Source organism: Barbus barbus, assembly GCF_936440315.1.
Source record: "Barbus barbus genome assembly, chromosome: 11".
Taxonomy (NCBI): Eukaryota; Metazoa; Chordata; class Actinopteri; order Cypriniformes; family Cyprinidae; genus Barbus; species Barbus barbus.
Window position 1 is genome coordinate 19,993,334 of NC_136739.1, and position 21,640 is coordinate 20,014,973.

General features: G+C 38.0%; 1 protein-coding gene across 1 annotated transcript in view; it reads left to right on the forward strand.

Moving 5' to 3' along the window:
• LOC306876756 (Krueppel-like factor 12) overlaps positions 1–21,640 on the forward strand; it is a 50,321-nt gene that overhangs the window by 23,085 nt on the left and 5,596 nt on the right. The window contains exons 3-5 of the mRNA XM_079428153.1: positions 1,000–1,495; positions 14,353–14,488; positions 21,354–21,511. Coding sequence (XP_079284279.1) covers positions 1,000–1,495; positions 14,353–14,488; positions 21,354–21,511 — 790 coding nt within the window. The remainder of the gene's footprint in view (positions 1–999; positions 1,496–14,352; positions 14,489–21,353; positions 21,512–21,640) is intronic.

Below are 21,640 nucleotides of genomic sequence, written 5' to 3' on the forward strand. Positions count from 1 at the left end.
CAACCTGGGATTTTACGTGTCACGTCAGCATATTTAATTGCCTGACGTTTCATTGTTTTTGGATTCAAATGCAGTTTTATTGTACCGCATACTGCTGATTCATGGTCAGCAGCGCTCAGAGTGACTCCACGTGTCCAGAGTAAAAATAGTATGAGTTCAGGGGGGTAAAGTGTAATTTGCTACAGGCCCACTCAGTCTGCATAAAGAAAAGTGAGTCGATAAACAAAGTCGAGCCATGATTCTGCAGCAGACCGTTTATCACATCTGCCGTCACAATTCGAGAACTTTTCCCCTCGGTTTAATGAGCTGCTCTGTCATGATTAGCCGCCTGCTCAGGAGCGATCATTTCACTGCATGCGCTTCCTGCAGAGAGCAATGCTCTGTTTGCTAGCACTTTGTATTTACTCTGTTTTTTTGGGGGGCAGACGCCCCTGTGGGGTTGACAGGTCCTGTCTCCATGATGATGTTCTTTTAGTTGAGAAAGCAACATTTCATATGTAATCCAGAGTGTGACATAATGTTAGATTTTTTTGATTCACAAACAAATGTCTTGTATGAGCCGTTTTTCACAAGATTCACAAAACAGTCTGCAAACATGGTTTGTATCTGACTCTTTCAGTCAGTGAATCATTTACTCATTTTTTAAATGATTCACAAAACAATCGGCTAACGCAGGTTGAATCGGACTCATTGAATTGTGAATTATTACTTTAAAAAAGTTATCTTTGTATCGTTTAACTGTATATTTGTAAAATTTACGTATTAAACATATTGTAAAATAAATACAATTTATCTGTGTATGTGTGTGTATAGAAGTGAAGTGAAGTGACATACTGCCAAGTATGGTGACCCATACTCGGAATTCGTGCTCTGCATTTAACCCATCCAACGTGCACACACACAGCAGTGAACACACACACACCGTGAACACACACCCGGATATATGTGTATAACTAACAAAATTAACACCACATTAATTTATTTCTTTGTTCTTTACAGTCACCCAAAGTGCACGGCTATCCTGATATGGAGACTGTGCCGCTCCTTCTCAGCAAAGTAAAGGCGGAACCTCCAGAAGACCTGCTCTCGTCCGAGCAGTTCCAGACGCAGACAGAGCCCGTAGACCTGTCCATCAACAAGACAAGGACGTCATCTCCTTCCTCCAACACCTCCCCCATTACCTCAGCCTTCTCTCCATCTTCATCATCATCTTCCTCACCCTCCGTCATCACCTCAGTCTCCTCGGGAATGCCCTCCGTTTTGACACCCAGGCCCTTGGTGGGCTCTTCTCATGGAGTTAGAGGCCAGCAATTTTTGCACATCATCCACCCCGTCCCCCCTTCCAGCCCCAGTAAACTTCCCAGCCAGGTGCACCGTATCCCTGTGGTGGTGCAGTCACTGCCCCTCATGTACACCACAGCCGTTCGCTCCCCTTCAACTCTCAACTCCACTATCATGTTACCTCTTCTGGATGAGGCCAAGTTCCAGGGTAAAGGTGAGGTCCTATTTCTGGATCGTTTCATAATTGTCACTGATTCATTTTTAATTTTACTGTAGTTACAGTGGGTTGATTCCCTGATACACTGCATTTTTTTCTTACTCAGTATTTCTGTCTTGTTTTCCAGTACAAATTTCAAAAAATTTGTAACACAAGATACATACACTTGAGAAGCAAAATGCATTGTCAAAGATTAACATTTGACATTAAGTCAAAAAAAGAAAAATAATTTATGCTTAAAACAAGAAAAAATGGGGTAGAGTAGGGGAAAACGCCCCCTACTGTTTTTTCCAAAATAACCCCAAGATAAAGTCTAGATAAATTTTTATTGTAACTATGGACTACATTGAGGAGAGTGATGTAGAAGTATTTACTATGAAGCTTACACTGGTGATGTACCGGAGAGAAAATGGATTTCACAGTAAATGATCTCATTTTCAGCAGTAAGAAAAAAAAAAAAAGTGTTTTAAAGCTTGTTGTTTTGTAGAACATCACAGTTATATATGATATGAGAACAGTTGGGCCTGTAGATGGAGAGTATGTGTTATTTAATAAAAATATCATTATATTTTCAGAATGACAATTTTTTTCTCAAACATAGTCAGTGGGGTAAAACGCCCCCAGGGGGCAATGGCCAATTACGGTAGTTATTTTGTTCTGAACATCAAATCCTTTGTTTTTCCATCAAATGTATTCAACCTAGTTGGTTGAATCAAAATATTTGGACTTTATATATAAAATGACCTCAAGTTAGCATCAGGTAGCTAGTTAGCTAGCCAGTTAGCATAAGCTAACAATTTTTTTCAAATAGGCTATTATAATTTTGTAATCCATAATTATTGATTATATTCTTTTTTTATTTTAAGCTTAAACTGCATGTACTCTGATTTTGCTGTAAATGTTTAAAGCAAATTGCTTTGTTTGACTGGGGGGCATTTTACCCCACCCATGGGGGCGTTTTGCCCCATAGGTGGGGTAAAACTCCCCCTTGGTACAAATTGAATTTTTGTTAAAAATCTAATAACATAAAAACTCTGGACATTTTTCATACTTGGTTTATAATTTATGTCAGTGTCACTAAAACTATGATAACTTTTCTGAAAACATTTAATCTTTATTTTACAGAAAACAATTAACACAGTCCTTAAGGGGGGCCTTTTCCCCCACTCTACCCTATCTGCCACAGGTGTGAGAGAAATAAACTTAAATCAAAGGGAAAACTAAATTCTTTTTCTTGTTTTATGCAAAAACTCATTAATACATTTTCAGAAAATAAGACAATTACAATGTCATTTTGCTTTTAAAGTAAATGCATCTTTTAGAATGTTTAGATATTTGTACTGAAAAACAAGACAAAAAGTACTCCGTAAGAAAATAATATTTTGCAGAATAAAAAAGGTTGGAGGTTTGCAAGTGGGAATAACTTAACAGTTTGAGAATTACTTACTTGATCACCAGGGTGCCCCTGGGTGAAGCACTTAACATCAGCCTGGCCCAAGGTGAATGCTGAAATCTTATGAAATTGTGATCACAGGGGAAAATAAATCAACTGGAATGGGGAAAGATGATTAAAAGCGTCTGTTTCCTTCACATTTGTTTTAGGAAAAGACTAGCTTCAGACAACTGCATCTTTCTGTCCTTTCTTCGCAGGAAAGCGCCATACTCATAATGATATGCAGATATGGGGTTGATTGTCCTCAGCTGCCTGTGTACTTCCTGCTGTTAGGGAGTATGTGCTGTGTGACAGACGTATTATCTGCTTTTGAAGTGGTGGACATATAAATTAAAAGCTTAATTTCAAGTCAAGTAAGCAAAGTGGGAAATTAACTCCTGCCACCAGCGTTAGTGCAGTGCTGGGTAATTTTGATTTATGTAGCGGTCAACCTGTAAGACATGTCAAATAGCCTTTTGGCAAGACATTTTTTAAACCATGATTTTTGAACATTTAATTTAGATTTTGAAGTCATTTGAAAATCTGCAAGGTGTAGGTCATTGCTATATTTATATATTCAGATATTTGTTGCACTTCACTGCTCGTTTCAAACACACCCAAGCACGTGAGGTATTGTCACACTTGTTTTGTTTCATCTCACATTGCAATAGATACCATAAATGGATACTAATAGTATTACACAAGTGGACCAAAATGAGACGAAAGGAACAATAAAAACAGCAAAAGAAGGGAAAAGTTGTATTTCACTTTGTTCTTTGTTCATTTATAGGACATGAAAGGTCTAAATTCTTTTCAAGAGCACTTAGATGTGAAAACAGATTATATAAAGTTAGTACATAAGCATACAAAAGTGTCAGTGAATACTTTAAGATTAAATAAAAAGCATGTGATTTGCAAAGACAACAAAGGAATTTTACCATCATTTCATTCTGTCATTACAATTCACTTGTGTGTATTAGAATACATAATGTGTTTGCTCTGAAAATAACAAGATTAAAGTGCCTTTTTATTCCAAAAATGTTTTAAAATGTAATTTCCACCACATAACTCTATTAAACACAATACATCAATGGCGATGTGGTGGAAATATTCATGACTTTCAGACAAAAAATGGACAAAAATGACTTCTGGGATTCTTCTGGGATGTATGTACGTTTACTGTTGGACATTGTTAGTAGACAAATTAAACAAACTGTGAGAAGTGAGAGTGTGAAAGTGAGAGTGTGAAAAGTTAGTTATTTTCCAAAGGGCTAAAAGTGCCCATAGTTGAAGAGATACCCATACATCATGAGTTCTGTATGTTAATGCTGAAAAAAATTAAAATTGCTTGTGGTTGATAAAACAGCCGTTGTCTGGTGGGCAAGAAATGAAACTTCCCACCCTAAAGCCCACAGTTGTGGATTATTTTAAGACACTGTTGCTTTTCTAACAAACAGAATAGTGTTTACTGAGATGAAAGTGCTTTCTGCAAACATAGGATCTGCGTAGTTGTCCCGAGTCCAAGGTCATGCAGACAGGTCTCGGTCCCTCGCAACATAATCAGATGCACACATCTTGCACGGTGCCTTCCCAAACTCTCGAGACCTCACCGACCGCACTCTGGGACTGCTGTTTAGGGTTGGTTTCCTGTAGCGGCCCGAGCGGAGGGCAAAAGGGAGCTGTTTGTTGCTCAACCTCTTGTTTATCTGGGAAGGGTTTCTGTCCCAAATGGTTGGGCAGGGCTGGGCATCCTGTTAGAAGAAGGATTTAAATACTGGGTGTCTTGCTCAGCTTCAGGGGAGGAAAGAGAGGAAAAACAAACTTTGCATAATGGGGTGGGGCGGATATTGAAGATGGGTGGCACCGCGAGCAGTCAGGCACATAGCAACATGGACTCCACCCAGAGTTCTCTGGAGCAGCACAGAGGAAATGGGGTCAGACCTGGGTGGGGTCAGTGATGATATGCTTACATGATTGTGACTGAGGGTAACATTGCGACACAAGTATGATCGCCAATGTTTACATGTAAATGTTCACGAATAAATGTTTTCATCATGGCTGGAAACACAATAGATGGTGCACACTTACACTTGCATGCGCATGCTCGTGTACAGGTTGCCAGGGGGAGGTGGGGAGGGGGTGTGCCCTTCTCCACAGATCTGTCTCCGACTGAGTTACCATGGAAACAGGCTATGGCTGGAAACAACAGGAGAAAGAAATCATGGGTTTTGCTCTTATGAACTCCGCTTTTGTCATTGCCTTTATATGGACATTTTTAAGGAATATCCAGGCGAGCTATGTACTGTAGGTAGAGTGAATGGATTATGGCAGACAGTCTACAGAGGCAGATACAGACTGTATTATTCGCCGTTGTCTTTACAGTGTCCATTTATATGAGTATATTCAAAATTATTAGTTAAAAAAACTGATTTAGTCTAAGATAATTTATTTAAAGTATATAGCACATTAAAAAGTGCTGCACTGTTCAGTAAAAAAAAGTTATTCAAATAAATATAAAAAAAGAAAATTAAACAAACATCAAATTATACAATTTTAGTAATAATATCCAAATTATGCAAAAAAAAAAAAGCATTTATTGCACTAAAAATAATCAAGGGAAACAACAATATACAAGTATTATTTGAAATCTGTTTTAACATTGATCTAGTACCACATTAACGCAGGGAATGTAAAATATAGTGTTGTGAATGGTTTTGCATTACTTCATATACAGAGGTTGCAAAGCATCTGCTATAACTGATTCGTGTCTAGCCTGAGTAGACAGAATGGAGGAGGAGAGAGAAGAGCTCCAGGCTCTTGTAATGTGTCCAGTTAATCTTTCATTGAAATCCTCCATCAGTTTTGCTGAGCATTTGTGGCTCTTTAAAGTGGATGTTTAAACTACCCTTGGAAAGGCATAGAATCAGTTTTGTGCTGAATTTGGTAAAGACTAACAGTAAAAAGCAGCAGATATAAAGTTAGGCCAGTGCATGTGACGTTTAATGTAATGTAATGTTCTTGAGTGATGGGTTGCACGTCAAAAAATGGAATTCTGGTTCTCAAATTGCTGGATCTTTGTATTTATGTACACTGCCATTCAAAAGTTTGGGGTTGGTAAGATATTGCAAAAGATTTTGAAAAAAGTATTTTCATGCATACCATTGCTGCTTTTTTTTAAACACAGTTACAGCAGTAAATTGTGTGAAATATTATTACAATTTAAAATAACTTTTTTCTATTTTAAGTATTTTAACATGTAATTTATTCCTTTGATGGCAAAGCTGAATTTTCATCAAGTTTTACTCTAGTTTTCAATATCACATGATTCTTCAGCGATTATAGTGTATATATGTATTTGTATTTTTAATTATAACAGTGTGTAGTCTGGTTTGCTGATGTCCATTGTGTGTAGTAGCAGCTCTCAAAAACTTGCCCTGATGGTAGAAAATTTGTGGAATTTTGTGTAGTTTTTTTCAATAATCAGTCACACAAAAAAAAAACCTGACAATCGACAGCCCTAATTGTAAGTTTTATTTAAAATGTTTTACTTATGAAACCATAAAGTTGAGGTGTTCTTATTATTCATACAGAAATTCATAAATTGGAAGCGTAACTATGTCCAACATCCTGGAAACAAAAGGTGAGTAGCAGCATAGCTCTGTTGTCTTTAGACGCTTTCCGGGCATCTGATCGCCTGTGCTGGTGACATGCCCGCAGGACACACTGCCCAAGGCTGAATGGGAGACAGTAGGACACCTCTGATCTGGGATCAGGTCTGACAGACTGCTGAGAGAGCAGCGAATTAGAAGCGTAGCCTTGCAGCCTGGACTAACCCACATAATATTAACAAAGCTTGCAGTCAGGGAGAATGCTGCTCTCGTTCTGTGGGGAATGAGATCCAGTAATCAGAGATGGGTGTTCTGTGACTGCTGGTCTAAAACACTGACATATGCAGGTGTGTCTGAATTAAAAACCTGTATTTGATGACAAACTCACAAACAAGCACACACCTCAAATGTATCATATATTAAACAAAGACAACTGTTGTCTTAGTATTACATTGTAATCAGGTGCAATATAATAAAGCAACAACATTTTTTGACAGATGCTTCTATTTTACTTTTTTATCAGTTCATAATTGTATATAGTATATATATATATATATATATATATATGAAGAGTTTATTTGCAAAAACAGATAAAAATGTTCGGAAATCACGTTTTTATTATCATATTTTTTTTGTTTTATAGTGTTAGTTTGCTGTATTTTAATTTTTTTTTAGTTATTATTTAATCAAAACAACCCAACTGCAGTTTGATTGATATTAATTGGAATGCAGGACAAAAAAAAAACATGGTTTTTGAGTTATCTGTTTTTGCAAATGAATATATATATACAGTTGGGCAACAAAGTATTTAGTCAGCCACCAGTTATGCAAGTTCTCCCACTTAAAAAGATGAGAGAGGCCTGTAATTTTCATCATAGGTACACTTCAACTATGAGAGACAGAATGGGGGGAAAGAATCCAGGAAATCACATTGTCTGATTTTTAAAGAATTTATTTGCAAATTATGGTGGAAAATAAGTATTTGATCAATAACAAAAGTTCATCTCAATACTTTGTTATATACCCTTTGTTGGCAATGACAGAGGTCAAACATTTTCTGTAAGTCTTCACAAGGTTTTCAAACGTTTTCTGTAAGTCTTCACAAGGTTTTCATGGTATTTTGGGCCATTCCTCCATGCAGATCTCCTCTAGAGCAGTGATGTTTTGGGGCTGTCGCTGGGCAACACGGACTTTCAACTCCCTCCAAAGATTTTCTATGGGGTTGAGATCTGGAGACTGGCTAGGCCACTCCAGGACCTTGAAATGCTTCTTACAAAGACACTCCTTCGTTGCCCGGGCGGTGTGTTTGGGATCATTGTCAAGCTGAAAGACCCAGCCACGTTTCATCTTCAATGCCCTTGCTGATGGAAGGAGGTTTTCACTCAAAATCTCACGATACATGGCCCCATTCATTCTTTCCTTTACACGGATCAGTCGTCCTGGTCCCTTTGCAGAAAAATGTTTCCACCCCCATGCTTCACAGTAGGTATGGTGTTCTTTGGATGCAACTCAGCATTCTTTCTCCTCCAAACACGACGAGTTGAGTTTACCAAAAAGTTCTATTTTGGTTTCATCTGACCATATGACATTCTCCCAATCCTCTTCTGGATCATCCAAATGCTCTCTAGCAAACTTCAGACGGGCCCGGACATGTACCGGCTTAAGCAGGGGGACACGTCTGGCACTGCAGGATTTGAGTCCCTGGCGGTTTAGTGTGTTACTGATGGTAGCCTTTGTTACTTTGGTCCCAGCTCTCTGCAGGTCATTCACAAGGTCCCCCCACCGTGTGGTTCTGGGATTTTTGCTCTCCGTTCTTGTGATCATTTTGACCCCACGGAGTGAGATCTTGCGTAGAGCCCCAGATCGAGGGAGATTATCAGTGGTCTTGTATGTCTTCCATTTTCTAATAATTGCTCCCACAGTTGATTTCTTCACACCAAGCTGCTTATTGCAGATTCAGTCTTCCCAGCCTGGTGCAGGTCTACAATTTTGTTTCTGGTGTCCTTCGACAGCTCTTTGGTCTTGGCCATAGTGGAGTTTGGAGTGTGACTGTTTGAGGTTGTGGACAGGTGTCTTTTATACTGATAACGAGTTCAAACAGGTGCCATTAATACAGGTAACGAGTAGAGGACAGAGGAGCCTCTTAAAGAAGAAGTTACAGGTCTGTGAGAGCCAGAAATCTTGCTTGTTTGTAGGTGACCAAATACTTATTTTACTGATGAATTTACCAATTAATTCATAAAAAATCCTACAATGTGATTTCCTGGATTCTTTCCCCCCATTCTGTCTCTCATAGTTGAAGTGTACCTATGATGAAAATTACAGGCCTCTCTCATCTTTTTAAGTGGGAGAACTTGCACAATTGGTGGCTGACTAAATACTTTTTTGCCCAACTGTATATACAGTGCCCTCCATAAGTATTGGAACGGTAAAGACAAAATTGCTCTGTTGGCTGTAGAGTCCAGACATTTGCAAATATGATTAAAAGATGAATATGAGACAAAACTACAGAATGTCACATTTTATTATTAGCCGTTTCAACACATATGTTTTACCAAATAAAAAGAACAGCACTTTTAGAGTGCATCCCGCTCATTGATGTGAGCTTAAGTATTGAGACAGTTGAACATAAGGCAGATATAAAAGATTAAAAGCTATTATTTAGTTGCAGATCCCTTGCACACAATCACAGCAGTGAGTCTGTGAGCCATAGACATCACCAGACTCTTGGTCTCATCCTTTGAAATATTTTTCCCAGCCTTTAATGCAGCCAATTCCAATTGTTGCTTGTTTTGAGGAGTTTCTGCCTTTACTCTCCTCTCCAGCTGGTGAAATTCATGTTCAATCGGATTTAAATCTGGAGATTGACTTGGGCAATCTAAGACTTTCCATTTCTTTGCCCTTATAAATTCCTTGCCTGAAGTGGCAGGGTGTTTTTGGTCTTTGTCCTGATGCAATATGAAGCACTTCCCAATGAATCTGGTGGCATTTTCTTGAATATTGGTAGGCAAGATGGTTTTGTACCCTTCCAAATTCATTCTGCTACTGTCATCATACATTAAGTCATCAGTAAAGTTGAGAGGGCCTGTTCCAGAGGCAGCCATGCATGCCCATGCCACGACAACACCTCCACCATGCTTTACAGATGAGGCTGTATGCTTGGGATCATTTGCAGTTCCCTTTTTTTCTCCACATTTTTGCTTTCCCATCACTTAGATAAAGGTTCATCTTTGTCTCATCGGTCCATAAACACAGTTCCAAAACTCTTCTGGCTCACCTTTGTGCTTTTTTGCAAACTCTAATCTTGCCTTTCTATTTTTGGTGCTGGTCAGATGTTTGGATCTTGCTGTGTAGCATCTGTAATTCTGTGTCAAAGTCTCCTGAGGACAGTAGATTGTCAGAGCATCACCCCAGCTTTCTGGAAGTTGTTGGTGATTTTACAGACATGTCTTTTAGGGTTCATTTTCACAGCTTTTATGATTTGTCTGTCATCAACTACTGTTGTTTTCTCAGCCGATCAGGTAGTTGTTGGTTGCTGGTGTCGCTGGTGGTTTCCAAACTCTTGATTTCTCCATGCCCTTTGTTTTTGCTAGAGCTCTAATTGACTTCCTCTTTTCTTTTAGCATCCAAATTGCTTGCTTTTCTCTCAAAGTCAGCTCCCTCGTCTTCATCCTGGTTTGTGTGTGTCATCATCGAATGCAAGATTCAGAATGCAGAAGTAATGTGTATAACTGATACGACACATTCCCTGCTTTTAATATCTGAAGAATTAATGCAACAGGACACATCTGATCACTTAGAAAGACCTGTGAGGCAACTGTTCCAATACTTATGCCCACATCATAAAAGTGCTGAACTTCTTAGCTGGTAAAACATCTATGTGTTGAATCACCCAATAATAAAATGTGACATTCTGTAGTTTTGTCTCATATTCATCTTTTAATCATATTTGTAAATGTCTTGACTCCACAGCCAACAAAGCAATTTTGTCTTTACTGTTCCAATACTTTTGGAGGGCACTGTATATACGTGCTGTCAAATGATTAATCGCATCCAAAATAAAAGTTTTTATGTAATATATGTGTGTACGGTGTATATTTATTATGTATATATAAATACACACACATACAGAATATAATTAAAAAAATTTACATGTATTTACATGTATAGATTTATATTTGTATTATTTATATTATATATAAATATATTTACTATAGAAATATAAATTTTTTCTTAAATATACACATGCATGTGTGTGTATTTATACATAATAAATATACACAGTACACACACATATTACATAAACTTTTATTTTGGATGTGATTCATCACAATTAATCATCTGACAGCACTAATATAATATATATATATATATATATATATACACTCACTGTCCACTTTATTAGGTACACCTTGCTAGTACTGGGTTGGACCCCCTTTTGCCTTCAGAACTGCCTTAATTCTTTGTGGCATTTTATTATTATTATTATTAATAATAAATAATAAATAATATTATTATTATTCAACAAGGTGTTGGAAACATTCCTCAGAGATTTTGGTCCATATTGACATGATAGCATCACGCAGTTGCTGCAGATTTGTCGGCTGCACATCCATGATGCGAATCTCCCATTCCACCACATCCCAAAGGTGCTCTATTGGATTGAGATCTGGTGACTGTGGAGGCCATTTGAGTAAAGTGAACTCATTGTCATGTTCAAGAAACCAGTCTGAGATGATTTGAGCTTTGTGACAAGGTGCATTATCCTGCTGTAAGGAGCCATCAGAAGATGGGTACACTGTAGTCATAAAGGGATGGACATGGTCAGCAACAATACTCAGGTAGGCTGTGGCTCAATTGGTACTAAGGGGCCCAAGTGTGCCAAGAAAATATCCCCCACACAATTACATCACCACCACCAGCCTGAACCGTTGAGACAAGGCAGGATTGTAGATTCCATTTCCTGTTCTTAGCTGACAGGAGCGGCACCCATTGTGGTCTTATGATGCTGTAGCCCATCTGCTTCAGGGTTCAACGTGTTGTGCATTCAGAGATGGTATTCTGCATACCTTGGTACTGTTGCCTTTCTATCATCTCTAACCAGTCTGGCCATTCTCCTCTGACCTCTGACATCAACAAGGCATTTTTGTCCACACAACTCCCGCTTACTGGTTATTTTCTCTTTTTCGGACCATTCTCTGTAAACCCTAGAGATGGTTGTGTGTGAAAATCCCAGTAGATCAGCAGTTTTTGAAATACTCAAACCAGCCCGTCTGGCACCAACAACCATTCCACGTTTAAAGTCACTTAAATCCCCTTTCTTCCCCATTCTGATGCTCAGTTTGAACTTCAGCAAGTCGTCTTCACCACATCTAGATGCCTAAATGCATTGAATTGCTGGCATGTGATTGGCTGATTAGCAATTTGTGTTACCAAGAAATTGGTAAAGTGTCCAAATCGGCAAGTGTATATGTAGGTGTATATATGTATATATATGTGTGTGTGTGTATATATATATATATATATATATATATATATATATATATATATATATATATATATATATATATATATATATATATATATATATATATATATATATATAAATATAAATATATATATATATATATATATTCACGCACAACCAACTTATTGATGTCAGAGGTTAGAGAAGAATGGGCAGACTGATTAGAGATGATAGAAAGGCAACAGTAACTCAAATAACCACTCGTTACAACCAAGGTATGCAGCATACCATCTCTGAACACACAACACGTCGAACCCTGAAGCAGATGGGCTACAGCAGCAGAAGACCACACCGGGTGTCGCTCCTGTCAGCTAAGAACAGGAAACGGAAGCTACAATTCGCACAGGCTCACCAAAATTGAACAATAGAAGATTGGAAAAACGTTGCCTGGTCTGATGAGTCTCGATTTCTGCTGCAACATTCAGATGGTAGGTTCAGAATTTGGCGTAAAAAACATGAAAGCATGGATCCATCCTGCCTTGTCTCAACGGTTCAGGCTGGTGGTGGTGGTGTAATGGTGTGGGGGATATTTTCTTGGCACACTTTGGGCCCCTTAGTACCAATTGAGCATCGTTTAAACGCCACAGCCTACCTGAGTATTGTTGTTGACCATGTTCATCCCTTTATGACAGTGTACCCATCGTCTGATGGCTCCTTACAGCAGGATAATGCACCTTGTCACAAAGCTCAAATCATCTCAGACTGGTTTCTTGAATATGACAATGAGTTCACTTTACTTAAATGGCCTCCACAGTCACCAGATCTCAATCCAATAGAGCACCTTTGGGATGTGGTGGAATGGGAGATTTGCATCATGGATGTGCAGCCGACAAATCTGCAGCAACTGCGTGATGCTATCATGTCAATATGGACCAAAATCTCTGAGGAATGTTTCCAAAACCTTGTTGAATCTATGCCACAAAGAATTAAGGCAGTTCTGAAGGCAAACAGGGGTCCAGCCCAGTACTAGCAAGGTGTACCTAATAAAGTGGCCAGTGAGTTTATATATACATACACACACACACAAACACATGCCAATCTGGCTTTTTGGGTGAAATATATTTGGTCCCAAATGCCCCTCCACAACACTGTAAATTAAAAATCAAATGGCTGAGATTCTGTCACTTCACACCAGTGTTGTTACCAGTGTGTTATGTATTAGATGAAAGCCTAAACTTTAAAACACTTTTTTTTTTTTAGTTGATCAGGAAATATTTCTAATTTTCATTTAATTTGAAGTACTAAAATTTAATAAAAAAGTATATACTGTCTTAATAGTATATGCTAAATTACTGCAGCTGGAAATCCTTTTGTATTGTGCCTGGTTAATGCCAATATGTTTTAATATTATAATATTAATATTGTATTTGTTGAATATTATATTTGTTCCCTTTTGGCCCTGTGGACATTTATTAAATAAACTGCAATTTAATTTCCACCAACTTAAAAAGGCGTACTGTGTTTAACAGCATTCTGTGGTGTTCACACAAATCACTCTGGACCCCTCACATCCAACACACTCCCTCTCTGAACTGTTACTGTCTGGTTGACGCTACAGAGCTCTGTGCACCAGAACGATCAGATACAGGAACAGTTTCTTCCCTCAGGCAATCCATCTCATGAACACTCAACAATAAACGTGGAACACACAACTATAATACACTATCCATTCACCACACTCACTAATTTTATCTTTATTTTCTCATTTCTAATTTGCACATACTTGACCTGAACATACATAGTTGTCTATATTATATATTGTGTTTTTGCTGCTTTGTACATTTGGTTATTTGTTGTTATTCTTTTATTATCTGTGTCCTGTTCTGTTTCTGTCTTTCTGTTGCACTGTGGAGCTTCTGTCACTACAACAAACTCCTTGTATGTGTAAACATACTTGGCCAATAAAGCTCATTCTGATTCTGATTCTGGTGGAAATTACATGTTTTATTGAGCATTTATTGTTTTACTGGGCCTAATTAATTTAGGGGCATTTAAAAAGTAGCAGATATAAATAATGAAGGCATGATAATGGTTCTAAGACAGTTAATGTGACCTTAATATAATAAACAGAAAAAAAATTGAAATCTGTTCATTTTAATAAAAATCAACCCTTGGGACATTAAAGTGCCAAAAGTTGAAGAAACACCCTGAAATGCTGTGCTAATTTCTGCTCAGTGTCATGTGGCATATTGTGAGCTGCTGAATGGGCCTGAGAATAGCGTCGGGCGGTACGCATATTACAGTCATGTAACTAACCTCCTCCTCTGTTGTCCTCCCCCTGCGGCAGCACAAACAGACCCCAATGGCCTGTCGCCAAGACAAATCAAAAGTGACAGTGATGATGACGACCTGCCAAACGTGACCTTGGACAGTGTTAATGAAACAGGATCCACGGCGCTGTCTATAGCACGAGCAGTCCAGGAGTGAGTATTCACTAAAGACACACTCTCACAAACACACCAGCATGCACTGGAAATCAAACTTCAACATATGCACACTGACTATCTTCAGATAAAATAATGTAGATTTATATTGTGTGTTTGAAGATTCTGCTCTTTAGTTTGACTTTAAAGCAGTGGATATCAACCTTTTTGAGCCCAACCACCCCTTTGTCCAAGACAGTATTCGATATTCGAAGGCTATCCTATTTATACTGATGTGTTTCTTGTTGTAAGAAAACTCAAAAATATGTTGCCAGTTTAATGTTGTATATTTATATTTTTTGTGTTTTTAGCATTTTAATTAAGATTATGTAAATATGACTAAATATAAATAATGTTAAGACTTTTTGGGGCCCTAGTGGGGCTGACCCTCTGGTTAAGAAATGATAATTATGTTAATGATAATTGTCATCATTTATTAAGCTTCATGTTGTTCCCAACCTGGGGTGCATTTCCCAATAGCAAAGTTAGGCAATTATTGTTGCAAGTTCTATCGTTACCAGCATGGAGTTAGTGTTTCATGAATCCATAGTTCCAAAAAACATCTGCAAATGGCATCGCAAAGTTGTGTGGTTGGAGCACTCTTGACCTGTGCTTAGAAGAATAGTTTCTTGTTAGCAAACTGTGAAGCGTTTCTTTGTAGGCCATTCTTTGTTAAACCGGCTCTTTGGTAACATTAGCTGTCACCTCCCATTCTTGGCGGCACAACTCCATGTGTCTTCACTCAGATGAGGTAGTCATCCCATTAAAGACAGTAACATGATCAAAACCAGAAGTCTCTCAAGCCTGCAGGCAGTAAAAAAACAGCCTAGGACTTCTCCCAAAGTGTTTTCCATGAGCCTGCCCCCCTACCAGCACCCTGCCGTCCGCCTGTTATTTAGGCAAATGGTTTGGAAAGTATTCCAGGATTCCTCCGTATGTCAAAGCTTCGCACCAACACCGTGTAAATGTTTCCCTTTGCTCCGAGTGTGCTGTATATGAACGGTATTAGGAATTTGCCCCCCAGTGCAGCAGAATGCCAAAACACAGTTTAACCAGATTTACAGGAATGGTGTTATAAAGCTGCTGCTTTTGGCTGTTTACAGAGAGAGAGAAAAGGAGAAAGAGGGCATGTGTGCAGCTGTGTTCATTCTAGCATGTGAAATAAGATAACATTGTGGGCAGCGTCGCCACAAGAATAACACCGATAGCACGGCGGACTCAATGGACGAGAACAAATAAGCATTTATCACATCAAAGAAGTGTTTGATGAAGAATATTGTCATTTAATTGGGTCAGTGTTTTTGCACAATAATTCAACCAGAAAATTACAAAGGCTAGGCAATAAAATGCAGTGTACAGCGAGACCGGAGCATCTAACAGTAGGAATGATGCCTTGTCTTGTGGGGCGAATTTGTGGCTGCAGAGTTTGGCAGGCACCGCGAGGCCCCGCGGGACTAAAATAACCCCCTCGGCTCATGGACCTGTCAGAGGCCAGTCACAGCCGACCCAAAATGACTCTGTCTCCACTATAAGACCGTCCTCACCACCAGACGAGCCAATTTAGGAGAGAGTGAACTGCCAGCTCTGCACTTAATTTAAATATCCATGCAGCTAAAGAAGCCCTGTATCACACGTCACGACACTCTGAGCGAGAGGCCAGATGCTGTTATGTGCTGATATCTAGCTTTATGCTGATATCGGTTTCAGATGAACAGACCAAAAGTCATTGCCCAACTTTTGCATCTCTGAGAGTGAGGGACAAATGAGTAGCAAATGCATCTATATTGGTTGCATTTTGGACAAATGGTTTCTATATTGTGTGTGTTGCATTATCCATGAATACCATTATGAAAGGGGCTATAATATAAATAAAGTGGCCCTGGCAGGTTCTTTTGGGTTTCTTGAGTCCCCAGGGCCATTTAGTCAGACATGTGGGGAATGTGGCTGCGCACACACACACACACACACACATATTTGCACATACAACTACACACTTTCAGTTCCCACATGCTATTGCATTACTGCACCATTAACAAACTTCAGTACTAAGGATGCATGACCATATTAGTTAACAGCCAATATTAGTATTTTGTTTACTGGTGTGGTCAATTCTGCATATTTATTGACTAATATTGGACACTCACGTCTACAAATTTTAAGATTTTAAAGACGATGATGCGATTTCAAGTATTCCTTTGTCTTTGGAGTGTTACAAGCTGTTTGTGCATAAATAAGATTCGTAAAGTTGCAAAGACTAAAGTCTCAAACTCAAAGAAATATTCTTTATAAAAGTTAAGACTCGACCACACCTTACTAAAACGCCTCACCCTAATGCCACCACATATCTATGTCAGTGTTGGAAGATTTGCATAAAACCGCCCAAATGTTTACATAAAGAAAGGCGCCATGTCATGGAGACGCTGTGTGTTTCAAAATGCGGTAAGGGGTGTAACATTTATTTATTTGTTTACAGTTATTCAGCCAATCATAACGCATTGGATAGCTGGCCAATCAGAACACACCACACTTTTCAGAACGATGAGCTTTGTAAAAATCGACGCGTTTCAGAAAGGCGGGGCAGAGAGGAGCAACAATAATGTACGTTATGTGGAAAATAATGTGTGCAATTTCTTAAACATTGCATTACACCAACTACACAAAATAATGTTATTTTTAGCATTGTCATCTAGCACTAATTTAAAATAGTAGCTCCATAGAACAACAAAACCCTTAATAGCACTGTTCTTGAAGAGCTCTTTCCTACAATAAGGGGTCCAGTCCCCACCAAAAAAGTCCTTTTGTAATTTTTAAATAATATTTATACTATTTATATTCAACATTAGTTTGTATTTAATATATATTATTTATATTTTATATAAAACATTCTTATTATAAATAATTTACTATGTAGTACTTATTTAAATAATATTAATATATATATATTTTCTCTATACTGTATATAATTTTATATTTCTAATATATCGTATTATTATTATTATATTATATATTTTATACAGTACCTAGAGTAGGCCTTCGGTGATCTAACCTAATCTCTCCCTGCCACCTTGGTTCTTTGTCATTCCTCTTTGCAGCCTGGACGAGATGCAGGTCTTGTGACAAATATTTAGGGGAGTGTATCAGAGAATACCCTGAGCCCTGAGCAATAAGCTTACTTCACTGGCCATTCTGAAAGGAGAGCAGAGACAAAAAGACCAAGCGCTCAATTCAGTCTGATATTAAAATGCTTCAGAACCATTTCAACATACAGAATTCATACACCCCACCCCCTCCACACAAAGCCAGGATGGATTCGGGTTATGCAGGGTCCACACAAGAGCTGTTTTAAAGGTCTAGGCATTATTTGGGCAGCAAAGCTCCACACTGTTCTACAGTAGGTGAAAGCACTAGCATATGTTACGTTTTGATGAGGAGTAAAAACAGACATGTTTGAATCTATGGCAGGACCCACCCAAAGGCTTTGATTTAAGTAAAATGTTAAGTAAACGAGGGGAGATAAGTCCCAGTGGTGTATGAATTAAAAGTATCATGGTGTCCTCTTTGTGCTGGGGGAAGGGTTGAGCTAGTCAAAACAAGAGTCCACCCAACCAGGGGATCATCGTAGTACCAGGCTAGTGTTGTTGCACCATAGCTGAATCTAGAGGACACCTGGTGCCTGTGGACAATAGTGTTGTGAAGGAGATGTGTGAGACCGATGTTTATAGATTGTAGATCTACTGATAATGGATTTAGCTGGTATTGATATCAAACATGGGTCAATACACCCCCCCCCCCCCCCCCCCCCCCCCCAATAGAATCACAATAATAGCCAGTAAAATAAATTTATCAATCAGAAAATCAAAAGATTGGGGTATTTTTTATTTTTTGGAAATAAATATTTCCTATATTAAGCAAGCAAAATCACAGTGTAGAGTCTTTCGATATTTCTATTCATCAAAGAAACCTGGTAAAAATGGATCACAGTTTCCATAAAAATACAAAGCAACACAACTGTTTTCAAAGTTGATAATAAGAAATGGTTGGGCACCAAATCAGCATAATACAATAATTTCCAAAGGTTTATGTGACACTGAAGACTGAAGTAATGGCTGTTCAAAATTCAACTTGGTATCACAGGAATAAATTACATTTCAAAATATATTCAAATAAAAAGTATTAAATCTTTTATTGACTGACTCAAATGATAAACTGGTTGATGTGTACTGGATATGTATCTAGACATGATAATTTGAGGCGAATCCCCTTTACATTAAGGAGAGAATAACCATCTGTCAGGTGGATCTGTATTTTCAAGTCATTTTCCATGAGTCAGACTACTGTATCATTATTTATGTCAGTGGCGTCCCCTCTGAAATATATCAGACTGTAAACATCCTGTGAGAGTTCGCCGCTGAAAGTCTTTCCACTGTAAATCCTGTCACTCCCTTCATGCTCCCTGACTCCTTTTGAACTCTCCTTCCAACATCAACCCCCTCCATTTTTATCTGCCACCAACTTTCATTCTCACAGAAACTCTCTCTGCGACTCTTTCTCTCTCTCTCTCTCTTGTAATTTCTCGGAGAGAATAAAAACAACCTGTTTGGCTCATTGCCTCTTTCTCAGCTTCTCTTTGTCTCCTCTTCTCAATTTCACTTCTCCCCTCCTGGGTCTCTTTCTCTCTCTCTCTTTCGCTCTCTGCGTGTGTTTGCTTGAGGCAGCAAGAGAGAGAGAGAGAGAGAGAGAGCTCCTCATTTCTGACACATTGGCTCATTTCCGCTAGGCCTTTGCTTGGCAGCACACCAACACCAACAGGTGACCCAGGAGCAGGGGAGAAACAGGAAGTGGGCTGTGTGTGGTGGAGACAGTTCACTGGAGGGGTTGTCTGGCTCCGCCCCCTTGGCCTTTATTGCCAGGCCCAGCCCATGCCAATCAGCAGAGCAGGAGACATAGAGCTCTTTTTACCTTAGAAGGGAAGGCGAGCGAGGACAGTGTAATGTAATTAGGCTCTCCTCTGTCTCTACCTATGGGAGAAATGTAATAAAATGACTCGTACGCTCTCTTGCTTTCAAACACAGCATGTCCTCACACTTACTTGGCTCTCCGCTCTTCTCCAACAGTTCAGTGAGCTCATTGGTTGATATGTACAAATCCTCTTAATGAGAGCCAGCTTTTCAGTCTGAAAGCAGGCCCACCGTCTGGAAAGGCAATAATTCATTTTCTCACAGCAATCATAATAGAGTACTGTACAGTTTTATTCATTTGAACATACAATATTGTGTAATATTAATTGGAATGAGCATGTTAAGACATTCCCTTCAGTATTTCTAACAGCAAACTTACAAGCAACAAATGTAACATCTCTGTAACAATTATGGCTTGTTTTGTAAGAAAAAAGATGACATGTTTTTGGCCTTAAGTGTTTGCGTTGTACCATCAACATGCATCAGGTCTACAGCGCCATCTAGTGATACATCATGAGTAGAACATTATGGACAAAATGGGCAAGCAGTCAAATAACTTTTTTTTTTCTTTTTTTTCTGTTAACAGTCTGTAAAATGTTGGTTAGTGAATGCTTCTCTTGTTTCATACAGTTCACACAATTTGAGCACATTTTTTCATCAATTTGAAGGGATGGCAACTTTGTGTTTGCTGATAGTTGCATCTCATTTTTATTTTTTGACTTTCCTCATAGACTACTATATATATATATATATATATATATATATATATATATATATATATATATATATATATATATACATACATGCATACATACATACATACATATACACAAATATATATAAACATACATACATATACATATACACAAATATATATAAACATGCATACATACATACATACATATACATATACACAAATATATATATATATATATATATATATAAACATACATACATACATATACACAAATATATATATATAAACATACATACATACATACATACATACATATACACAAATATATATATATATATATATATATATATATATATATATATATATATATATATATACAGGTGACCCAGGAGCAGGTGAGAAACAGGAAGTGGGCTGCGTGTGGTGGAGACAGTTCACTACAAATCCTATATAGGATTTGTATTTTATTTATTTTGTGAGGACCGGAATAAAATTATTATTGATTGATATTGATTGATTGATATATATATGCATATATATATATACACGCACACGCACACAAACACACACCCACTCACACACACTACCAGTTTGTGGTCAGTAAGAGTAACAGTTCTGTATATGTTTTTTTATTTTTTTTTTATAGTTTTATTCCACAAATATGCATTAAATTGGTCACAAATTACACTAAAGGCATTTATAATTTACATTTCAAATAAATGCCGTTCTTTTGAGCTTTGTACACATCAACGAATCCTGATTAAAAAACAATTGTATCACCATTTTTACAAAAATATTAAGCAGCACAACTGCTTAATAATGATAATACATACTTATAATGATAATACATGTTTTGTGAGCAGCAAATCAGCATATTAGAATGATTTCTGAAGGATCATGTGACACTGAAAACTGTAGTTATGCGTGCTGAAAATTCAGCTTTGCCGTTACTGGAACAAATTAAATTGTAAAATTTATATAAATAGAAAACAATTATTTTAAATTGTATAAATAATTCACAATATTACTGTATTTTTTATCAAACATATCTAGTCTTGGTGTTTTATATCATGTTACCACAAGGTGGCAGCAGTTAGCTTATGTACATGCTGCTGTCTCAGTTCATTTCTTTGGATTCTGAATAAGGTCAGTTGATAATATTGTAATGCTCTATACAGGGTGATTAAAAATCTCTCACTCTCTCTCTCAGTTCCATGTCACCATTCAGTATTGAGAGCATTCGACGGCCACAGCCCCCTGAATCTCCAGACTCCAAGAAAAGACGCATTCACAGATGTGACTTTGCAGGCTGTAATAAAGTTTATACCAAGAGCTCCCATTTAAAGGCACACCGGAGGACACACACAGGTTTGACAACAACCAAATACAATCTGTACACCTCGTTTCACTATCACTTTATTTGAATTTGGAGTATTGTTTCTGGTTGAAGGAACAGTTCACCCCCAAATAAAATTTACTAACACCCTAAGGCTATCC